The sequence below is a fragment of the Mesoplodon densirostris genome, chromosome 4 (genome assembly GCF_025265405.1).
Source record: "Mesoplodon densirostris isolate mMesDen1 chromosome 4, mMesDen1 primary haplotype, whole genome shotgun sequence".
Classification (NCBI taxonomy): Eukaryota; Metazoa; Chordata; class Mammalia; order Artiodactyla; family Ziphiidae; genus Mesoplodon; species Mesoplodon densirostris.
Genome location: NC_082664.1, coordinates 9,584,952 through 9,601,248, shown reverse-complemented (window position 1 = coordinate 9,601,248; position 16,297 = coordinate 9,584,952). Strand labels below are relative to the sequence as shown.

Sequence of the window (16,297 nt, the reverse complement as noted above, 5' to 3'; positions counted from 1 at the left end):
AAAGTAGTGAAACAAGTAAATTATTTAGTAGGAAAAAAAAGTACAGTACATGGTGGATAGACACCCAGGCAGGCTCAAAGAGAGAGTCGTGCCCTTGTGGCAGTTTGAATCACTTTTATGGGGCATTTCTTCTGGGTTTCCTTTTGCCAATCATTTTGATTTGCCTGGTTCAAAAAGTCCGTATTTGGTGTATCTCAGTATCTTCCCACGTGTGCGTGTGCATCTCTTAGCCAAGATGGATTCTACTGAGAAGGACAATGGGTAGATTTAGCCACACTTAGCATCACTTCCCTTCTGACCTCCAAGGAGCCTTTCTGTGCATGTGTAGTTGGGGAGGTCTCCTGACTTTGAGAATGAGGAATATGTGGTCTCTTAACTTCTATCTGGGCAGGGCCCAGCCTCCTCTCTCAGTTGTCCTGTTATTCTTGTCTCGGAGTATCGGTCCACAGGACCAAACTCAAACTGTTTGCCCCGGGGGCCCATCTATCTCCTGCCTCAAGGCTGGAACCTGGGACCTTTTGCTGCAGTGCTGCAATGCTTGCACCTGGACAAACATCTCCTCGAGCTACAAAATACAAAGAATCTATAAGAGACTGAAAAATAACTGCGGGTATGCACAGTTGGGGCAAATTCTGGACGAAAGATACAAAAAGACCCAAAAACCCAACTGCCAGTTCTGAAGAACTGGGAGCAAAAGCAGGGTACTGCCCCCGGAACTCAACACCACCAAAGGGGTGGGCAACCCACCTAAGCCACCCTCTAGCCTGACCCTTGGACACAACCCTACCCTCACCCCACATAAGGAATAAGCTTGCGCCGCTCAGGGAGTAAACAAGGGAACCTGTTACTAGTTCTCAATCCCTCCTGTGACCACATGGGCCCCAGTAAGCCTTGCCCGAATTTCTTGTCTGGCCTCTAGTCAATTTCTGTTGATTGGGGAAGGCCAAGAACCCTGACTGGTATCAAAACCACTGAGAAACTGAGGTGCAGCCAAGTTCAGTGACTTGCTCAAGGTCAATCCTTGGGGTAGTGAGTTGGCTGAAACCCCAGCTCAGCAAATAAGACAGAAAGACTGAGAAGATGGCTTTCAAAGTGAAATCTGGTATGAAGGATTAAGGAGGGTTTTGAAGAAAATAATATTTTAAAGAAAATGGGGGTGGGGTGAGGGGAAGTAAGTAAAACTTAAGTTTAAACTGAAATGGAGAAGAAAGGGAGGTATTTATTTGGCCTTAGAAGTGCTTATTGTAAATGAAAAGAGGATTTCTAACTATAGAGCTATGACATTGATACTGATTTTTAAATAGCATATGGGGGGGCGGTATTGTGCTTAACTTTTACTAAATGTTAACTGTTTTTTGAGTTGTAGCCTTGAGGTCTCCATCACTCTAAAAATAAATGGGCCACATCTGGGCTGACAAATGCTCACATTAGGTTTTGGAAGCAACGATAGTACTTGGTAACGAGCAGTCGTGTTTTCCGTTATACCTCAGTGAAATCTAAATTTAAAAGAATGTTTTACCCTCTTCTGACAGCCTTAGGAATTCTTACTGTAAGGTTGTGCTAATGCTCATTTTTCTCAGCAAACCCAAAAGACTTTGCCTCCAGCACCCTCCTTGACTTTTATTTCCAGATGCTACCCAAGATGTCTCCTTCAACTCAAATTTCCCTGTAACCAGTCAATCCTGAACATAAGGCTAAGAAGGGAAGCGGCTCCCCCAGCTTTCCCAAGGCTGCCCCGGATCTGTGTTTAACGCTAGGGAAGCAGATGTCTGGATGGCAGTGGAAGAGGAGACCCGGTGGTGTCTTCAAAACCAGGAATTCCAATTCTAAAACTGCTCTGAGCGGCTTCTGCTCCTTTCCTCGGCTTCCTATAATGCCATTCAATTTCTCAGAAGCAAAACAAATTGATTTCCATTTATAAGGAACAAATGGCTGGAATGATTAGCTGTGTCTAAGCTGTTTTATATTAGAGTCTGATGTATTCCCACTGGGTTCTGAGTTCCCCCCAATTGAGGACCGTATCTTTCATCTCTGGCCCAGGGCATTGCTCATAGTAGGCATTCGGGAAAGAGTAACAGTATCTAACACTTAGATGGTACTTACTCTGTGTCAGACACTGTTCTGATTAACTCACGTCATCCTCATAATAACCCTATTATTAGCTCCATTTTATAGAGGAGGAAACTGAAGCACAGAAAGGTCAAGCAACTTCCCCAAGGCTACACAGCTAACAAGTAATGCAGCCTGGGTTCACACCCAGGCAGTCTGACTCAAAAATATATATTCTTAGCCACTATACCAGCAGTTCCCCAACTTGTCTGAAATTAGTCACCTAGGGAGCTTCAAAAGTACACCTTCAAAAAGTACATTTAATACATTATATTGTGATTTAATTGGTCTCGGGTATGGTATAGGTTTTGGAATTTTTAAAAGCTCCTCAGCTGATTCCCATACACGGACTCATTTTGAGAACCAGTACATTATACTATCCTGCCTCATTACTCAGCAATGTTTGCTGAATTTAATGTGTTTGCTACAGGAGAAACTGCTTTCAGGAATGTAAACAAACAAGGAGGAAAAAATAATATCCAAACTTTGGTTGTATCAAATTACCCTGGACTGTAACTGATTGTAATTCCAACAGAGTCTGTGCTAAGAGCATGGGTCTGGAGTCAAGACATTCTTGGATTAACATCTCTGCACGTAGCAGAGTGTGAGTGGAAAAATGTTGCCTGCCACATTACTAAACAAAGGATGTTGCAGCCATCAAGCCACTACAGCTGCCCTGATGGTGAGGCCTGAGGGAACTCAGGATGGAGACAAATGACCTCGCTGCCAGCCCTCAGCTATGGCAGCTGCCCCCAGTGGTGTACCCTGAGGGGAATCAGGATGGAAAAGCACGGGATACTGGCCCCAGATAGCTAAGGTGCACATCAAAGGAATGGTTTCAAGGAGCCCAGACTCTTGCATCTTCCCATACACAGAAAAGTGCTGAAGTCCTTAACTTGAGATACCTGATTTTCTTTAATTAACAGTAATCTTTTGAACTCCAACTACCTGGTCTTCATTGCAAAAACTCCTATGTATCCTGGCTCCTCCCTTACCTCTTCAGAGCTGTCCCTCAGAGCTAACTGAGAGGCTGTCTTCTGGGCTTGAAGTCCTCAGAAAGACTGCCAAATAAAACATAATTCTCAACTTTGAGGTTGTGCATTATTTTTTCCAGTCGACAAGAGTCTGCCCACCAACCTCCATTTCCTTCCTGCCTAGGCACACAGCAAGACTACATTACCCAGCGTCCCTTGAAGCTGATGTGTGATCACATGACAGGATTCTGACCAATAGAATGTGGGCCAAAGTCTCCAGCATTAGGCTGTCCTCTCCTTCCTGTGAGGCAGATTCTGAATGGGGAGGCAGAGCCTGGGCTCTTCCAGCACCACTTAGGGGAGCGCTGCCAGATATTCAGGAGCACTGACTGGCCTTGATGTAAATGAGAAATAATTTTTTTGTTAAGCTGCTGGGATTTGGGGGTTTATCTGTCATCAGTGACTAGTGTTCCTTAACTAGTACATTGTGTGGCTTTGGGGAGGTCACTTATCCTAAGCCTCAGTGTTGTCATCTGCAGAATGAAGACAATAGTACAAATACAAATCATGTCCGAGTGCTGGACAGCTTTCATTTGCCCCTCCAGATCCACTCTCCACCCCTCTCCCCTGCTCTCTGCCGGGGAGGCTGAGCCTGAGATACTGCAGTAAGTCAGGCTCAACCTATAGGACGCTCCAGCAGGAGATGGGAAAGCAGGGGCCTGAGGGTGGGGATTTAGTGGTCTGGGCCCCTCTGGCTACTTGTCTCCACCTAAGGCCACAGCTGCTATCAGGCAGCCCTCTCCTTCAGCTACAGGTTCTGTGAATCACTCTCTCCCTTTGTCCCCTCAGGCCTGTGATGAGGCTTAGCACTGCTTCAGTCTCCTGATAGGTGGGATGGGGAAGGGGGAGCAGCCTCGTGTTCCTGTGTCCAAGGACAGCGGGAAAAAGTCAGACGCCACCACTGACTCACAGAGCTGAGGCCCCGAGTCAGCTCTGGAGGGGCCAGTGGAGCTCCCTTGCCCCTGCCCACCTATGCTAAATGAAGTCCCTTCCTTACACCTCCTCCAGTCGCCCCAGTGGCCATGTGCTTCCTGCCAGGACCCTGGCTGATACGGAATGTGAATGCCATGTTGTTGAGGTTTGAACAAAGTAGTAATCACACAGTAAATACTTAACAAATGTTGAATTTAAAATGAGAGAAATGCCACAGAGTTTGCTGAGAGGAGTGTGTGCTATAATGAATAATGAGGTAATAAAGAGGTAAGGGTGGCTGGGCCTGTTTGAGAAGGGTAATCTTTAAGCTGAGATAAGGAGGAAGCAGGCAGAATATTCCAGAAAGGAATGTGGGGAGGCTCTCAGGCACTGTGCTCGCTCCATGCCACACATGATTTTCACCAGGGGAGCTTTAGGCCCAGTGGTTTGCACCAGGGGACATTTGCCACCCAGGGGACATTTGCCACCCAGGGGACACTTGGCCATGTCTGAAGACATTTTTGGTTTACACAAGTGGGGATGGGGTGCTACTTGCATGTACTGGGTAAGGCCAAGGATGCTGCTAAACATCCTACAATGCGCAGGACAGCCCCACTGCAAAAACTTATCCAGCCCCAAGGGTAAGATTTCTAAAGCAGAGAGAATCTAATTTAGCACTACTCCCAGACTTAACAACTGTGGCTGGAGCCCAGCCAGAGCACAGGGGAGAGGGGTGGAGATGCAAGATAAGCAAGTTTGTCTGACTAAAGTATTCTAAGAGCCGATAGTCTCCATTTTCTAGCAAAATTCCTTTCTTGGTTTCCTAATTAGTGGAGAGTTTTCAGTCATTTAGACAACTGTCCAAGTTCCTCTTAAATAAAGTCCTAGAATGAGCGTGGGCTTTGGGAGTCAAACCACGTGACCTTAAGCAACTTCCTTGACCTCTCTGGACCTCAGTCTCCTCCTCTGGAAAAGAGGGACCATTATAAGCACCCCTCAGAGGGGCTACTGAGGTTATGTAAAGAAGCTGGCTCACAGCAAGCACCTCACAAAGGTTCCCTTCCCTCTCTCCCAAGAGTCATGTGTGAAGTGTGTTGTCACTTACGATTTTTCCATGATTGCTCGAAGTGGGTGGTCATATAATGACATCTGTCACATCAAAACTTCTTTTACAGTACTGTCTTTAAGAATAAATATTTCTTTTAAATATTCCTTTTATAAATAATAATATTCCTCCAAAAAGAATAGGTTTTTCAAGTATGTATCTAGGTCCCTAAGACCAAAACTATAAGATGTGTTTGCTGCAAGTCTACATTGTGGAGATAAGATAACTAACGCAGTGATTAATATTCCAAAAGGGGAAGGAGTGGCAAATTCTAACATTATACGCCCTATATATCTCAGAAGTCAGCAGCAGGTAGCTGCAAGATGTGCTATTAGAAATACTTATCAGGACAGGATCATAGGGACACCATTTCACAACAACAGGATCTGACACAGACCTACCCTCTGCCTCAAAAAGTATTTTATACAGGCTTTTTATACAGGGAACATTTCTTGGTGAAAGACAATAGTGTTTAAAGCAAACTCCAAAGAGTAAATATTTTAATTTTCTTCAAGAATATTCTTAAATTCATAATACTTTAGTCACACTAACAAGTTAACATTTCCACAAAAATACTCATATAGCATCAGTATTCTTAAAGTATTCATATCCATAATTACCTCAATTAGGAAACTTAGCAATGACAGTCAACATATACAACATACGTTTTTTACTTCTGGTGAGATCAATTCAATGTCTAAAATAAATCAGGATGGATTAACATAAGAGCTGAATTGGCGTCCCTACCAAATTTTGCAATGAAAAAGCAAACAGTCCTGTGTGACTGGCAAGTTACACAAACAATGTAAGACAAATCCGACTAGAAACTGGAAGCTGCCATTTCATATACACAAAGTACATGTGAAACAGCAAAGTAAACATGTTTCTTAAAGGAGGGGCTGCTATTTCAACACCCCCAGAGCATTAGAGATGTCACTGAGTCAGCCAACATCACATCTACAATCTCTTGAAATACATCAGATAGCCATCTGGTGCTTTTTATGAAGCAACATGCTTGAAACCAAGGGGCCAACACTGGTTACAGGAAGCAAAAATGTCTAACACCTCTGTTTTTAAAAATTGCTGACATTTCAAAATATGAATTGTTGAAACTCAAGTTTCTCATCCCCAAAGAAGCCGATCATGGTGTGTTAGAATGCCTTCTCTCTCTCTGATTTGCAGACACTACAATGAAAGGAAAATACTTCTGATTAAAACTAGCTGACTTGCAACTGTGCATGTAAACTCTACTACAGGGAGCAGTGCCTAGCATGATCCTGAAACTTCTGAGATAAAAATAAATTGGCATTAAAGCACTCAGTTATTCTCAGTGAAAAGACTGACTATACCTTCCAGGACACAGAAATAAGATTTCTTGGTAATAGATAAAAATTGTTCTTTCCTTCATTATCTGTATACTACCCAAATAACCTTCCTTTTTAACCTAAGACTCACAAATTTATATTGATACTTGAGTTATTCAATTTAGTACCAATGGGTATGTCCAGTTGATGCATTTGCAGATGCAAAGTATCGCTTTGCATATGCACAGGCCCTTACTTTTACGATGCTTAAAGAACTTTATAGACATTTTCTCTCATGTCTTAAGTAGGTCAAGAGGATATAAAGGAAAACAGGGAACAGACTGCTCACCACGGGCCACGAGTCCTGCCACACTGCCACAAGGCTGAGGGTTCATTTACACCCCACTCAGGTGTGAGAAAACTGAGGCGGGGCAAAGGTAAATGATTTCTCTTAAGCTGAGTCATGCAGCTTTTTACATATACAAGATCTAAATTCATGGTAAGATAATTAATTGTTAATCCTATAACTACTTAGTGAAAGTGTGGATTCCTCGTTTAAAACGGCTTAACTTGCCTCTGCCCTCTATCTCTCGTCTCTCGTCTCTGCTGAGAGCACACACGGTGCACAGAACCTGAACCAACAGTACCCGAGGGTGCCGAGCGGCCCCGAGGAGCAGACGTAGTTGTTCGGGCTGTTTGGGAACTGAACAAAGGCACCAAACCTACAAAACACAGTTTTTAAAGGAGATGGAAGTGACGCATAGCAGGACGCAGGAAATACTGGTTTTTAGTCTTTTTCCCATTTTAGGCACATTGCTATTTGGGAAGATGTTTTTTTTTTTTCTTAAAGTGAGTTCTGCATTATAAAAATATTGATGTTAAATATACGTGCTTAAGTGGGAATCCAAATTGGACCCAAGCTTTACCAAAATGAAAGTCTTCGCTATGATGTCTAGAAGAAAACATTGCATCCTATCTGTCCTAAAAGGCAAATGCTGAGCGGACATTCTATTTGTAAATAATAGCAATCTGTGGACAGACAGGAAGGGAAACTGGGGGATCCTAATCAAGAGAAGATGTCACCATGGCCTCTGCTGCCTTTGTAACATAAAGTGGTCTTAACCTGTTCCTGCAACACTGTGAGGTTCTGAAACTCACAAACGCATCCCGATCAAGCTCGCTGACCTGGACCCCTCGGGGAGAAACATACGTGGACTCAATGCAGCAATATGTGCACATGCTCCGTTTGCTCCATTCAGAAGTCAGCCTTGAAGGCACCATGGCCGTTCAGAGACACGTTACTCTAAGAGGTCAGAGATCTGAAGGAGCCGCGGCTACTGTGGGTGTGATGTGGCCAGTGCTCTCGTTCGACGTCACCACCCGTCCCAGGTGCCAGAGGCCCGGGGCCCTCGACAGAGTGCCACATCCCAAGCCATCATTCACATGCATACACACGCACGCTCTACTCATCCGAAAATCTCTGCTGGGCTTTGTCGTAAGAAACCCCTTCGTTTACAGAGAGGGACACAGAGGCACAAAGAAACTCAATGTCTCGGCAAAGGCATCCACTTGGTAAGTCACAGATCTGGAAACACGAGGACCCTGCCGATGCTCTTTACTGTGTCGTGGTGACATCAAAGTTCGGAAAGACACTCTTGAAAAAATTAAGGATATTTAACAATGCCTAAGTATTCAAATATAGAAAGGACCTCTATGTAAACATCTCAAGTAAAGAGCATCTTGGTTAAACTGACAATGACTAGACCCTTGACACTCAATCTTTCTGAAACACAAGGTTTCTGTTCCCAAACATGAATTCTATTAAAAGCAGGTGCAGGAGGGCAGAACAGAGAGCCATGGAAATTACACTATAAAGACATATGTTTAAATGGGACTTATAAACCCAATTTGTCAAAAAAAACTAGGTCCATTTGCAACTCAGAGTACAAAGAAGAGGATGATTATTTCTCCCTATACTAATTATTTAAGTTCAATTAGATATAGTATGGAAAATATATTTAATAAAGAGATTTTATATTTTTAAATTTGAGCAAGTGTTTTCCAGTTTGATTAATCGTCACAGATATCACACACAGCATGTTCCCTTATAAGGGAAAATACTGGTGTCAATGTGAGGGTGCCTGGAAAGCACCCCGGAAGCAGGCTGAAGCTTCATATAATAAATAGCCATGGCTAGCGTTTACTCAGGACCACGTTCTAGGTGGACTCCAACTAATTGGGGCCGTGTAATAAACGGTCCTGTGATGCTTAAACAGGTGGTTTTCTGAGCACTATCCTTTAAAGTTTTTCAGCAGTAAACAGAAAACAAAATTAAATGCTATTTAACATAATTTTATAAATTTTAAATGTTCAGATTTTTGGTTTACATTTGCTTTCTTGTTTAGAAAGTTTAGAGAATGAAATTGATTCAACGTCATTTTCCAAACCCCAAAGTGAAAGCAGTTCTGAAATCCAAATTCACCTCGATGACATCCCCCCACTCTAGAAAATGAGAATGTACATCATGCAACTTTAAACAGTGGATGAATACAAAGTCCTATATTTTCTTTCTGCTAGATTAATCTAAAGTTAGAGGCTGAGTTCTTGAGAACAATTTCCCTCTCACTCCTAGGTAATGATTTACTTGATACTAACCAAAATCAATTTTGAGAAAGTGTTCCCAAGGATCTTGGAATAAATTCTAGTCTTGCATCTATGAATATGCTCTAAGAGAAGCAAAATATTCATGGAAGCATAGAACAATTTTACCTTTAAATAAAAATACTTTATTCATTCCTGACAGATTATCAAAATGTACATTGTTAACCAAGTAAAAATGGTACTTCGAAATAGCTGACTAGGGCATATTTGGAGGATTTTTGGTTAATTTCAAAAGAGTAAAAACCACTTTCAATCTCCCTTTCCACACATTCCTAATAACCTTGCACTATACCTGCTTAAAACTGAATATATAAACAATTAGATGGGCCCCAGTTCATTATAGAATGCACATTTTCATTTACACTTAGAATGAATGAAAGCTCTTACATTTGAGTTACCTTCCTTTGCCAAAAACCTTCAGACTTACCCCTCTTTATATTTTGTGTAACTCTATAAATTACACGTAGAATATAGCACATGACTTGTATTAATCTAAACACACACACACAGAGACACACACACACAATAAAGTGCAACACAACAGAACAAGTCTGCGACATTCACGTCCTCAAACTCCCACAGAAGGCTCTTCTGAGCAAATGGAAACGACGTTGTTCTCGAGTGCAGGAACACTAAATCCAACAGACTAGGTTATTTTTTCCTCACGGGTATTTATATTGAACATCCTATTTGTTTTACTTTCCCTGTGGCTTCTGTCTCTCATTTTCAATGAAAGTTTCAAAGCTGTGATTCTCTTCAAACCTGGAGAAAAATCAACTCCTTAGAGCAACATAAATAGTGCTTTCAAAGTGCTCAAATGTTTCTGAGCACTCTGTCCTGTAAAAGGAGGTTTCCAGCGACAGCTGTCTGTAACAAGGAAAAGTACAGTCATTTGAATAAAAGCAAACATTCCACTCACTGGGCAGCAAATGCTTTATGGACTTTTGACACCAGCCACCAAACATTTCTATTCTACAGGCAAGTACCAAAGTAGCCCTAAAATGTCAAAAGGTTTTGGGTGCATGTTGTTTCGATACTAAATTATTTCACTAAGAAATGGTTTGGTTCCTGAGATGAGCACAATCAAATGAAACGAGTTCCCTCTAAAGCTGCCAGTGGGATACTCCGCTTCTTGTTTCCACCCTCATGATCTTCGTAAAGAATCACATCTGAAATGTCAGTCTTCTCCGTGGCGCCATTTCTGTGACTCGTCTTGCCGAACGTCCGGTCTAATTTGGTTTCTCATGCCACCTAAGACGTTGGATGTTGCTTCTGTGGCAACGATCAGAGGTTTCACCACGGCTGGGGGGATCTGGCGCAGGACTTCGCCCACGGCGCCAGTCACCCCTCTGCTCTCGTGTTCCCGGGCTGCGGTTTCGTAAATGGTCTGAGCCGTGTCGGCAAGTCCCTGAAAGGGGGGAGGGGAGAGAAGGGGAGTAAATCACTGGTCAGAAAACTCTCTAAATTATCTCATAATACACGCTTTAGTAGAGTTAATCAACAGCAGGTTTGTAACTAGACAAAAAACAAAACAAAACAAAACAGAACCTGTACTTTTGAGATAAGCCAGGATAATTATTTTTATGACAATTCTAAGGGAAAGTAAGATGCAATTATTATGATTTTGTTGTGACAGTTGTGTAAACTACTATTGTAAACTACAATTTCACATGGGGAAGCTTACAGAAATAGTTAATAATCCAAGACCGGCTTTTCTGGCACTAGTAATCACTCTAGTTAAATCAAACTTAGCAAACAAAGCTTCTTGAATAAACATAATCACTAAATGAATATGGTGATAGCTCCTGTGATTCAACTGTAACAAAAAAACCTAATCTGACTAAGCTCCAGAAAATAATTTAATTTGTTTTAAATTACTGGCTATGTACTAGAAGAGATAACTATGGAACATTCAATTAAGATAAAAGGCTAAATAGAACATTTTACTGGATTAAACAGAGAAAATTCTGAGAACATAAAGCAGGAACATGTTTAATAATTAGAAACAAAGCTTCTGTAGCATTTTTCATCTTTCTTATAATGGTGTAACATTGAAATAATCATGATTGCTGAGCTTTAGAGCTGAATATATAAATGAGTAGGTCAAGCCAGCGTGGTAAAATGTCATACATGACTTTCAAATCTCTACCATTTGTCTAACTCAAAATCCCTTCGGGGCCACGAGGCACTATTCCACTGTGACCATTTCAGTGACGGGCACAATGAGAGGAACTTTGGGCTCTCCGGGGAAATCAAGGAGCTTTGTCCTAGTCCAAAGTCTAGCCCTCACTTTGACAACCTGACAGGAATATCATTTTTACACAGCACAGCAGGTAAAAAACACGTAATACCGTGGTGGGGAGGGGGTTACAGAAGAACTAAAAAAAAATGTAAGTGCTGTTTTTCAAACTATCTACAGAATAACAGCCAACAAGTAAAACCGTCACCACAGTGAAGAAGACGCTTACAATTTACACATTTGCCCATATCCCCTCCTGCCTGCTCCCAGGTCCCCTCCCTAACCCACAAACAGTCGCTGTTAGTGTGTCAGAATGTGGCGATCCGCACCACCAAGCAAATTCAAACCTCAGCCCCATCATTTAGCTGTGTGACCTTACACAAGTGCTTTAAGAGGGGAATGAAGATGCTGTACTGATTGTTAGAGTTAAATGAAATACTGCACCTAAAGCGCCCGGTACAACTCAGCAGGTACCAAGTGCTCACCGAACAGCCCCTACATAAACCACTACTTCCCTCACCACTGCTCCCCAACCACCACGAGACCTGATCGTGCAGAGTGGGGCTCGGCAAACTGTCCCTGCAAAGGGCCAGGTGCTAAGTATTTGCGGGCCACATAGTCTCCGTCATATACTCTTCTTCTTCCTTCTTGTTTTCTTCTTTTTATAATCCTTTAAGACTGTAAAAATCATTCTTACTAGAAGGTCCGTATAAAAACAGGTATGGGCCAGATCTGACCTGAGACCTATCATTGGCCAACCCCTGATCTTGTGAAACACATGGGATGTTTCCTCTTGATCTTTGAGTTACCAACATATGATAGGAAAAGAGAGAGTATTTTTTAAATAAATTTATTTATTTTATTTATTTATTTTTGGCTGCGTTGGGTCTTTGTTGCTGTGCGCGGGCTTTTCTCTAGTTGCAGTGAGCGGGGGCTACTCTTCATTGTGGTGCACGGGATTCTCACTGCTGTGGCTTCTCTTGTTGCAGAGCACAGGCTCTAGGTACATGGGCTTCAGCAGTTGTGGCACGTGGGCTCAGTAGTTGTAGCTTGCGTGCTCAGTTGCTCCACGGAATGTGGTATCTTCCCGGACCAGGGATTGAACCCGTGCCCCCTGCATTGGCAGGAAGATTCTTAACCACTGCGCCACCAGGGAAGCCCAAGAGATAGTATTTATCACCACTTAGGAACGTCTATTTTTACAAGTTTTCTAATACAGAATTCAGACTCCGTCTAATCAAGCACACCTACCACATCAAATCATGCTCACCTTCCTTCCTCCCTTCTTCACACAGACGATTTTAGAGAACTAAACATTAGACCCAAATACCTGGGTTCCGATCCAGGCTCCACTACCGTCTTGCCACAGTACAGTGGGGAAGCCATTCTTGCTGACCCCGTTTCCCCATCTCTAAGTCAGGAAAACCACCTATCCTTTAAGGGTTACTATACTCTTGGCACAGAGTAAGCACACAAATAGTTTTATTTAAATGAGCAAAGATTAAATTAGGGAAGCATTTTGTGGACTTCAAAGTGCTACATACCCAAGTGCTATTATATCCTGCTGCAAAGTGCCCCTGCTATGCCTTGAAGCCCAGGATCATTTTTACAAACCTGATTTCTAACATGTCTGCTGATTACTGGCCCAATCCTGACATCTGTAGGAACAGGTCTGACTGGGAATTATCTCTCTTTATTCTCCCGACTAAATTTCTTTTTAGAGAGGTGATCTGGGGCTTCCCTGGTGGCGCAGTGGTTGACAGTCCATCTGCCGATGCAGGGGACACGGGTTCGTGCCCCGGTCCGGGAAGATCCCATGTGCCGTGGAGCAGCTGGGGCCGTGAGCCGTGGCCGCTGAGCCTGCGCGTCCGGAGCTTGTGCTCCGCAACGGGAGAGGCCACAATAGTGAGAAGCCCACGTACCAAAAAAAAAAGAGAGAGGTGATCTGTGGTCTTGCCTTTATTTATCCACTAGCACATTTCTTGGGGGCCTCACTTCAGTCTTCTTCCCACCATTTGGGACCACATGGGCTTTTTTTGTCACGTAAAAGACTGTCCTAAGGCACTTCTGCCTGTCAGAATATGACGGAAAAATATCATTAATGAAATCTTAATACACAAATCGTAAGTAAAATGACCTCAAACTTCATGTCCTATGTCAAAAAAAAAAAAAAAGATTAAGACAAGGAATGCTAAAAAAAAGGAAAAAAAACTAATACTAAACTTTCTTTGTGTTATTTGTATGGGTATATGTTAATATTAATGTTTCAGACATTACATGAAATTCCTAAAAATCTTATATGTTCTGGTATAATGTTATAAGTCATAATTCTAGTTATTATTTTAAAATGTATATCTCAGAAATAACTAAATTTCCTTGTCAATTGCATTATTATGAACTTTCATCAAATCTTTAACCGTGGTCATTTTTAACCGTACATAGTTCTGGGTGTACTCTGATGCTTTTGCAAAAATGTTCCTATAAAAGGGTTTCATCTGCAAGGAATTCATGGAAAAGACTCTGACAAGGACAGGTTTCTGGTAACTGACTATACTGCTGAACTGAATGAATAAGTATTCTCAGAACTCTAATGGAAAACTGATGAATTCACAAAAGTGCTAAGAAAAGATCAAGATGAAAACCAAATTAATTACATGGGACTGAGTGAACTGATGAGGATGATTATAATTTTTGTGACTTTCTCTTTGAATAAGAAAAAAAGAAGAAGAAGAAAAAAAAGACAAGGAATGCTCCTGTCAACACCCATAAAGAACCAGGATTCACTGGTGCAACTAAATTACAATCTGTTAATGCTTAATAAGTGTCAAGATTCAAATAGTTACAAATCACCAATTCCACCCTTAACAACTTCTTGCACATACAAAGGGGCATTTATATGAACATTCCAATAGCTGTATTTCAGGGAAAAAAAAGGAACCTGGGACTTCCCTGGTGGCGCAGTGGTTAAGAATCCGCCTGTCAATGCAGGGGACATGGGTTTGACCCCTGGTCCGGGAAGATCTCACATGCCATGGAGCAACTAAGTCTGTGCGCCACAACTACTGAGCCCACACGCCTTAACTACTGAAGCCCGCACACCTAGAACCCATGCTCTGCAACAAAAGAAGCCACTGCAGTGAGAAGCCCGCGCACCACAACGAAGAGTAGCCCCCGCTTGCCGCAACTAGAGAAAGCCCGCGCACAGCAACGACAACCCAACACAGCCAACAAGAAATAACTTAATTAATTTTTAAAAAAAGGAAACTGTCCACCAATAGGAAGATAAATAAATTATGCTATATTCATACAGTGAAATACTATAAAAGTTTAAATTAGATCTACATATATCAACATGGATATATCTTTTTTTTGGCGGTACGCGGGCCTCTCACCGCTGCGGCCTCTCCCGCCGCGGAGCACAGGCTCCGGACGCGCAGGCCCAGCAGCCATGGCCCACAGGCCCAGCCACTCCGCGGCATGTGGGATCCTCCCGGACCGGGGCACGAACCCATGTCCCCTGCATCGGCAGGCGGACTCCCAAACACCGCGCCACCAGGGAAGCCCCAACATGGATATATCTTGAAAGACAAAAGTTACAGAATGGTAGAGATGATACCATTTATGTTAACTTTTAAAATATAAGCAATTAAGTATTTGCTTATGAATACATATTTATATGAAACTATAAAAACTTGCACAGAAAAAATATGTACCATCTTCAGGATAGTGAAGGCATGGGAATGGGGTCAGCATTTGTGATTAACCTGAAAAATTTTATTTTTTAAACAAATCTGTGGAAAATACAGCAAAATATAAACATACGTTAACTCCACTGGTGAGTCCATGGCGTGTTTCTACTACTCCTGTTTGCTTCTGTATGTAAAGAGATCAGTCTTCCCACTAGATCACTACTCTTCTCGTGAGCCTGCAGGTCAGGACACAGCCTCCTCTCTTACCTCATGCAGATATTTGCACCCACCAGCGACAGAACAGTCCCAAATCCACCCCAGGGGTTTCTTTGGAACAAAGCCCAAGCGCCGATGCCCTTTAGATGAACGTCAGGAAAGCACGCAAACTGCTTCTGGCCTGTCCCCTCGGGTGCCCACTCACCTCCTTCACGACACTGTAGGCCTTGGCCACGCCTTCCCTCAGGTCCACTGGCTGGTGGGCTAAGCGGTGATGAGGGAACCTTTTGACCTTCTTGGGCTCGATAGAAAGCGTACCAGGAGACACCATGTCATAAGCAGTCTCCGCCGCCGCCTGGATCATTTTATCAGACAGTGAAAAGTGAATCAGAAAACAAAAAAGTGAATCAGAAAAAAGTCTGGAGGGTTAAGCTCCAACAGTGCACTGCCTACAGGGAGAGAGGAAGAGCAGAGGGACTCACACACCCTCAGACCAGCCCTTCTGCAGCATTTGAATTCTTTACAAGAATGTGTCACTTTTATAACAAGAATGTTAAAGTGTACACTAATAACTCATATCTGGATTGAGCTGAATTTTTCAGCCCCTGCTCTGCCTTCTGAGAACACTCTCCGTATTACCAAGGTTAGATAAGAATGCATGGTCTGTGAACAACTGGATAAGGCCAAATGGAGCTTAATACTTAATATAACAAACCTTAATATGACTACTATTAGATCTCTAATGCCTTCTTTACATTCAGCTATGATCTTTTCACATAAATGTGGTGAAATAAATCCTTGGCTAACTTAATAGTTATAATTTACCTGAAAGAGGCAAACAAATTTGACACTGTAGTCCACTGCTTTATTATTTAACTACTTATTTAACACTGGACAGCTAATCAAAAATAAAAAGTTAATGATATGAAATCATTACAAATAAAATATTCTCAATATTTTATATACTGTCACAGTACATTTTGAGAACAAAATAACCCAACTGCTTACAACAGCTCTTCCTCTTTGTA

General features: G+C 42.4%; 1 protein-coding gene across 4 annotated transcripts in view; it reads right to left on the bottom strand.

Moving 5' to 3' along the window:
- Positions 1 to 5,701: 5,701 nt before the first annotated feature.
- Positions 5,702 to 16,297, bottom strand: part of ATG2B (autophagy related 2B) — a 72,879-nt gene continuing 62,283 nt past the window's right edge. For all 4 annotated transcript variants that reach the window (XM_060095673.1, XM_060095676.1, XM_060095674.1 and 1 more), the window contains 2 exons: positions 15,475 to 15,624; positions 5,702 to 10,533 (listed from right to left, as the gene is read on the bottom strand). In XM_060095673.1, coding sequence (XP_059951656.1) covers positions 10,303 to 10,533; positions 15,475 to 15,624 — 381 coding nt within the window. In that variant the 3' untranslated portion in view covers positions 5,702 to 10,302. The remainder of the gene's footprint in view (positions 10,534 to 15,474; positions 15,625 to 16,297) is intronic.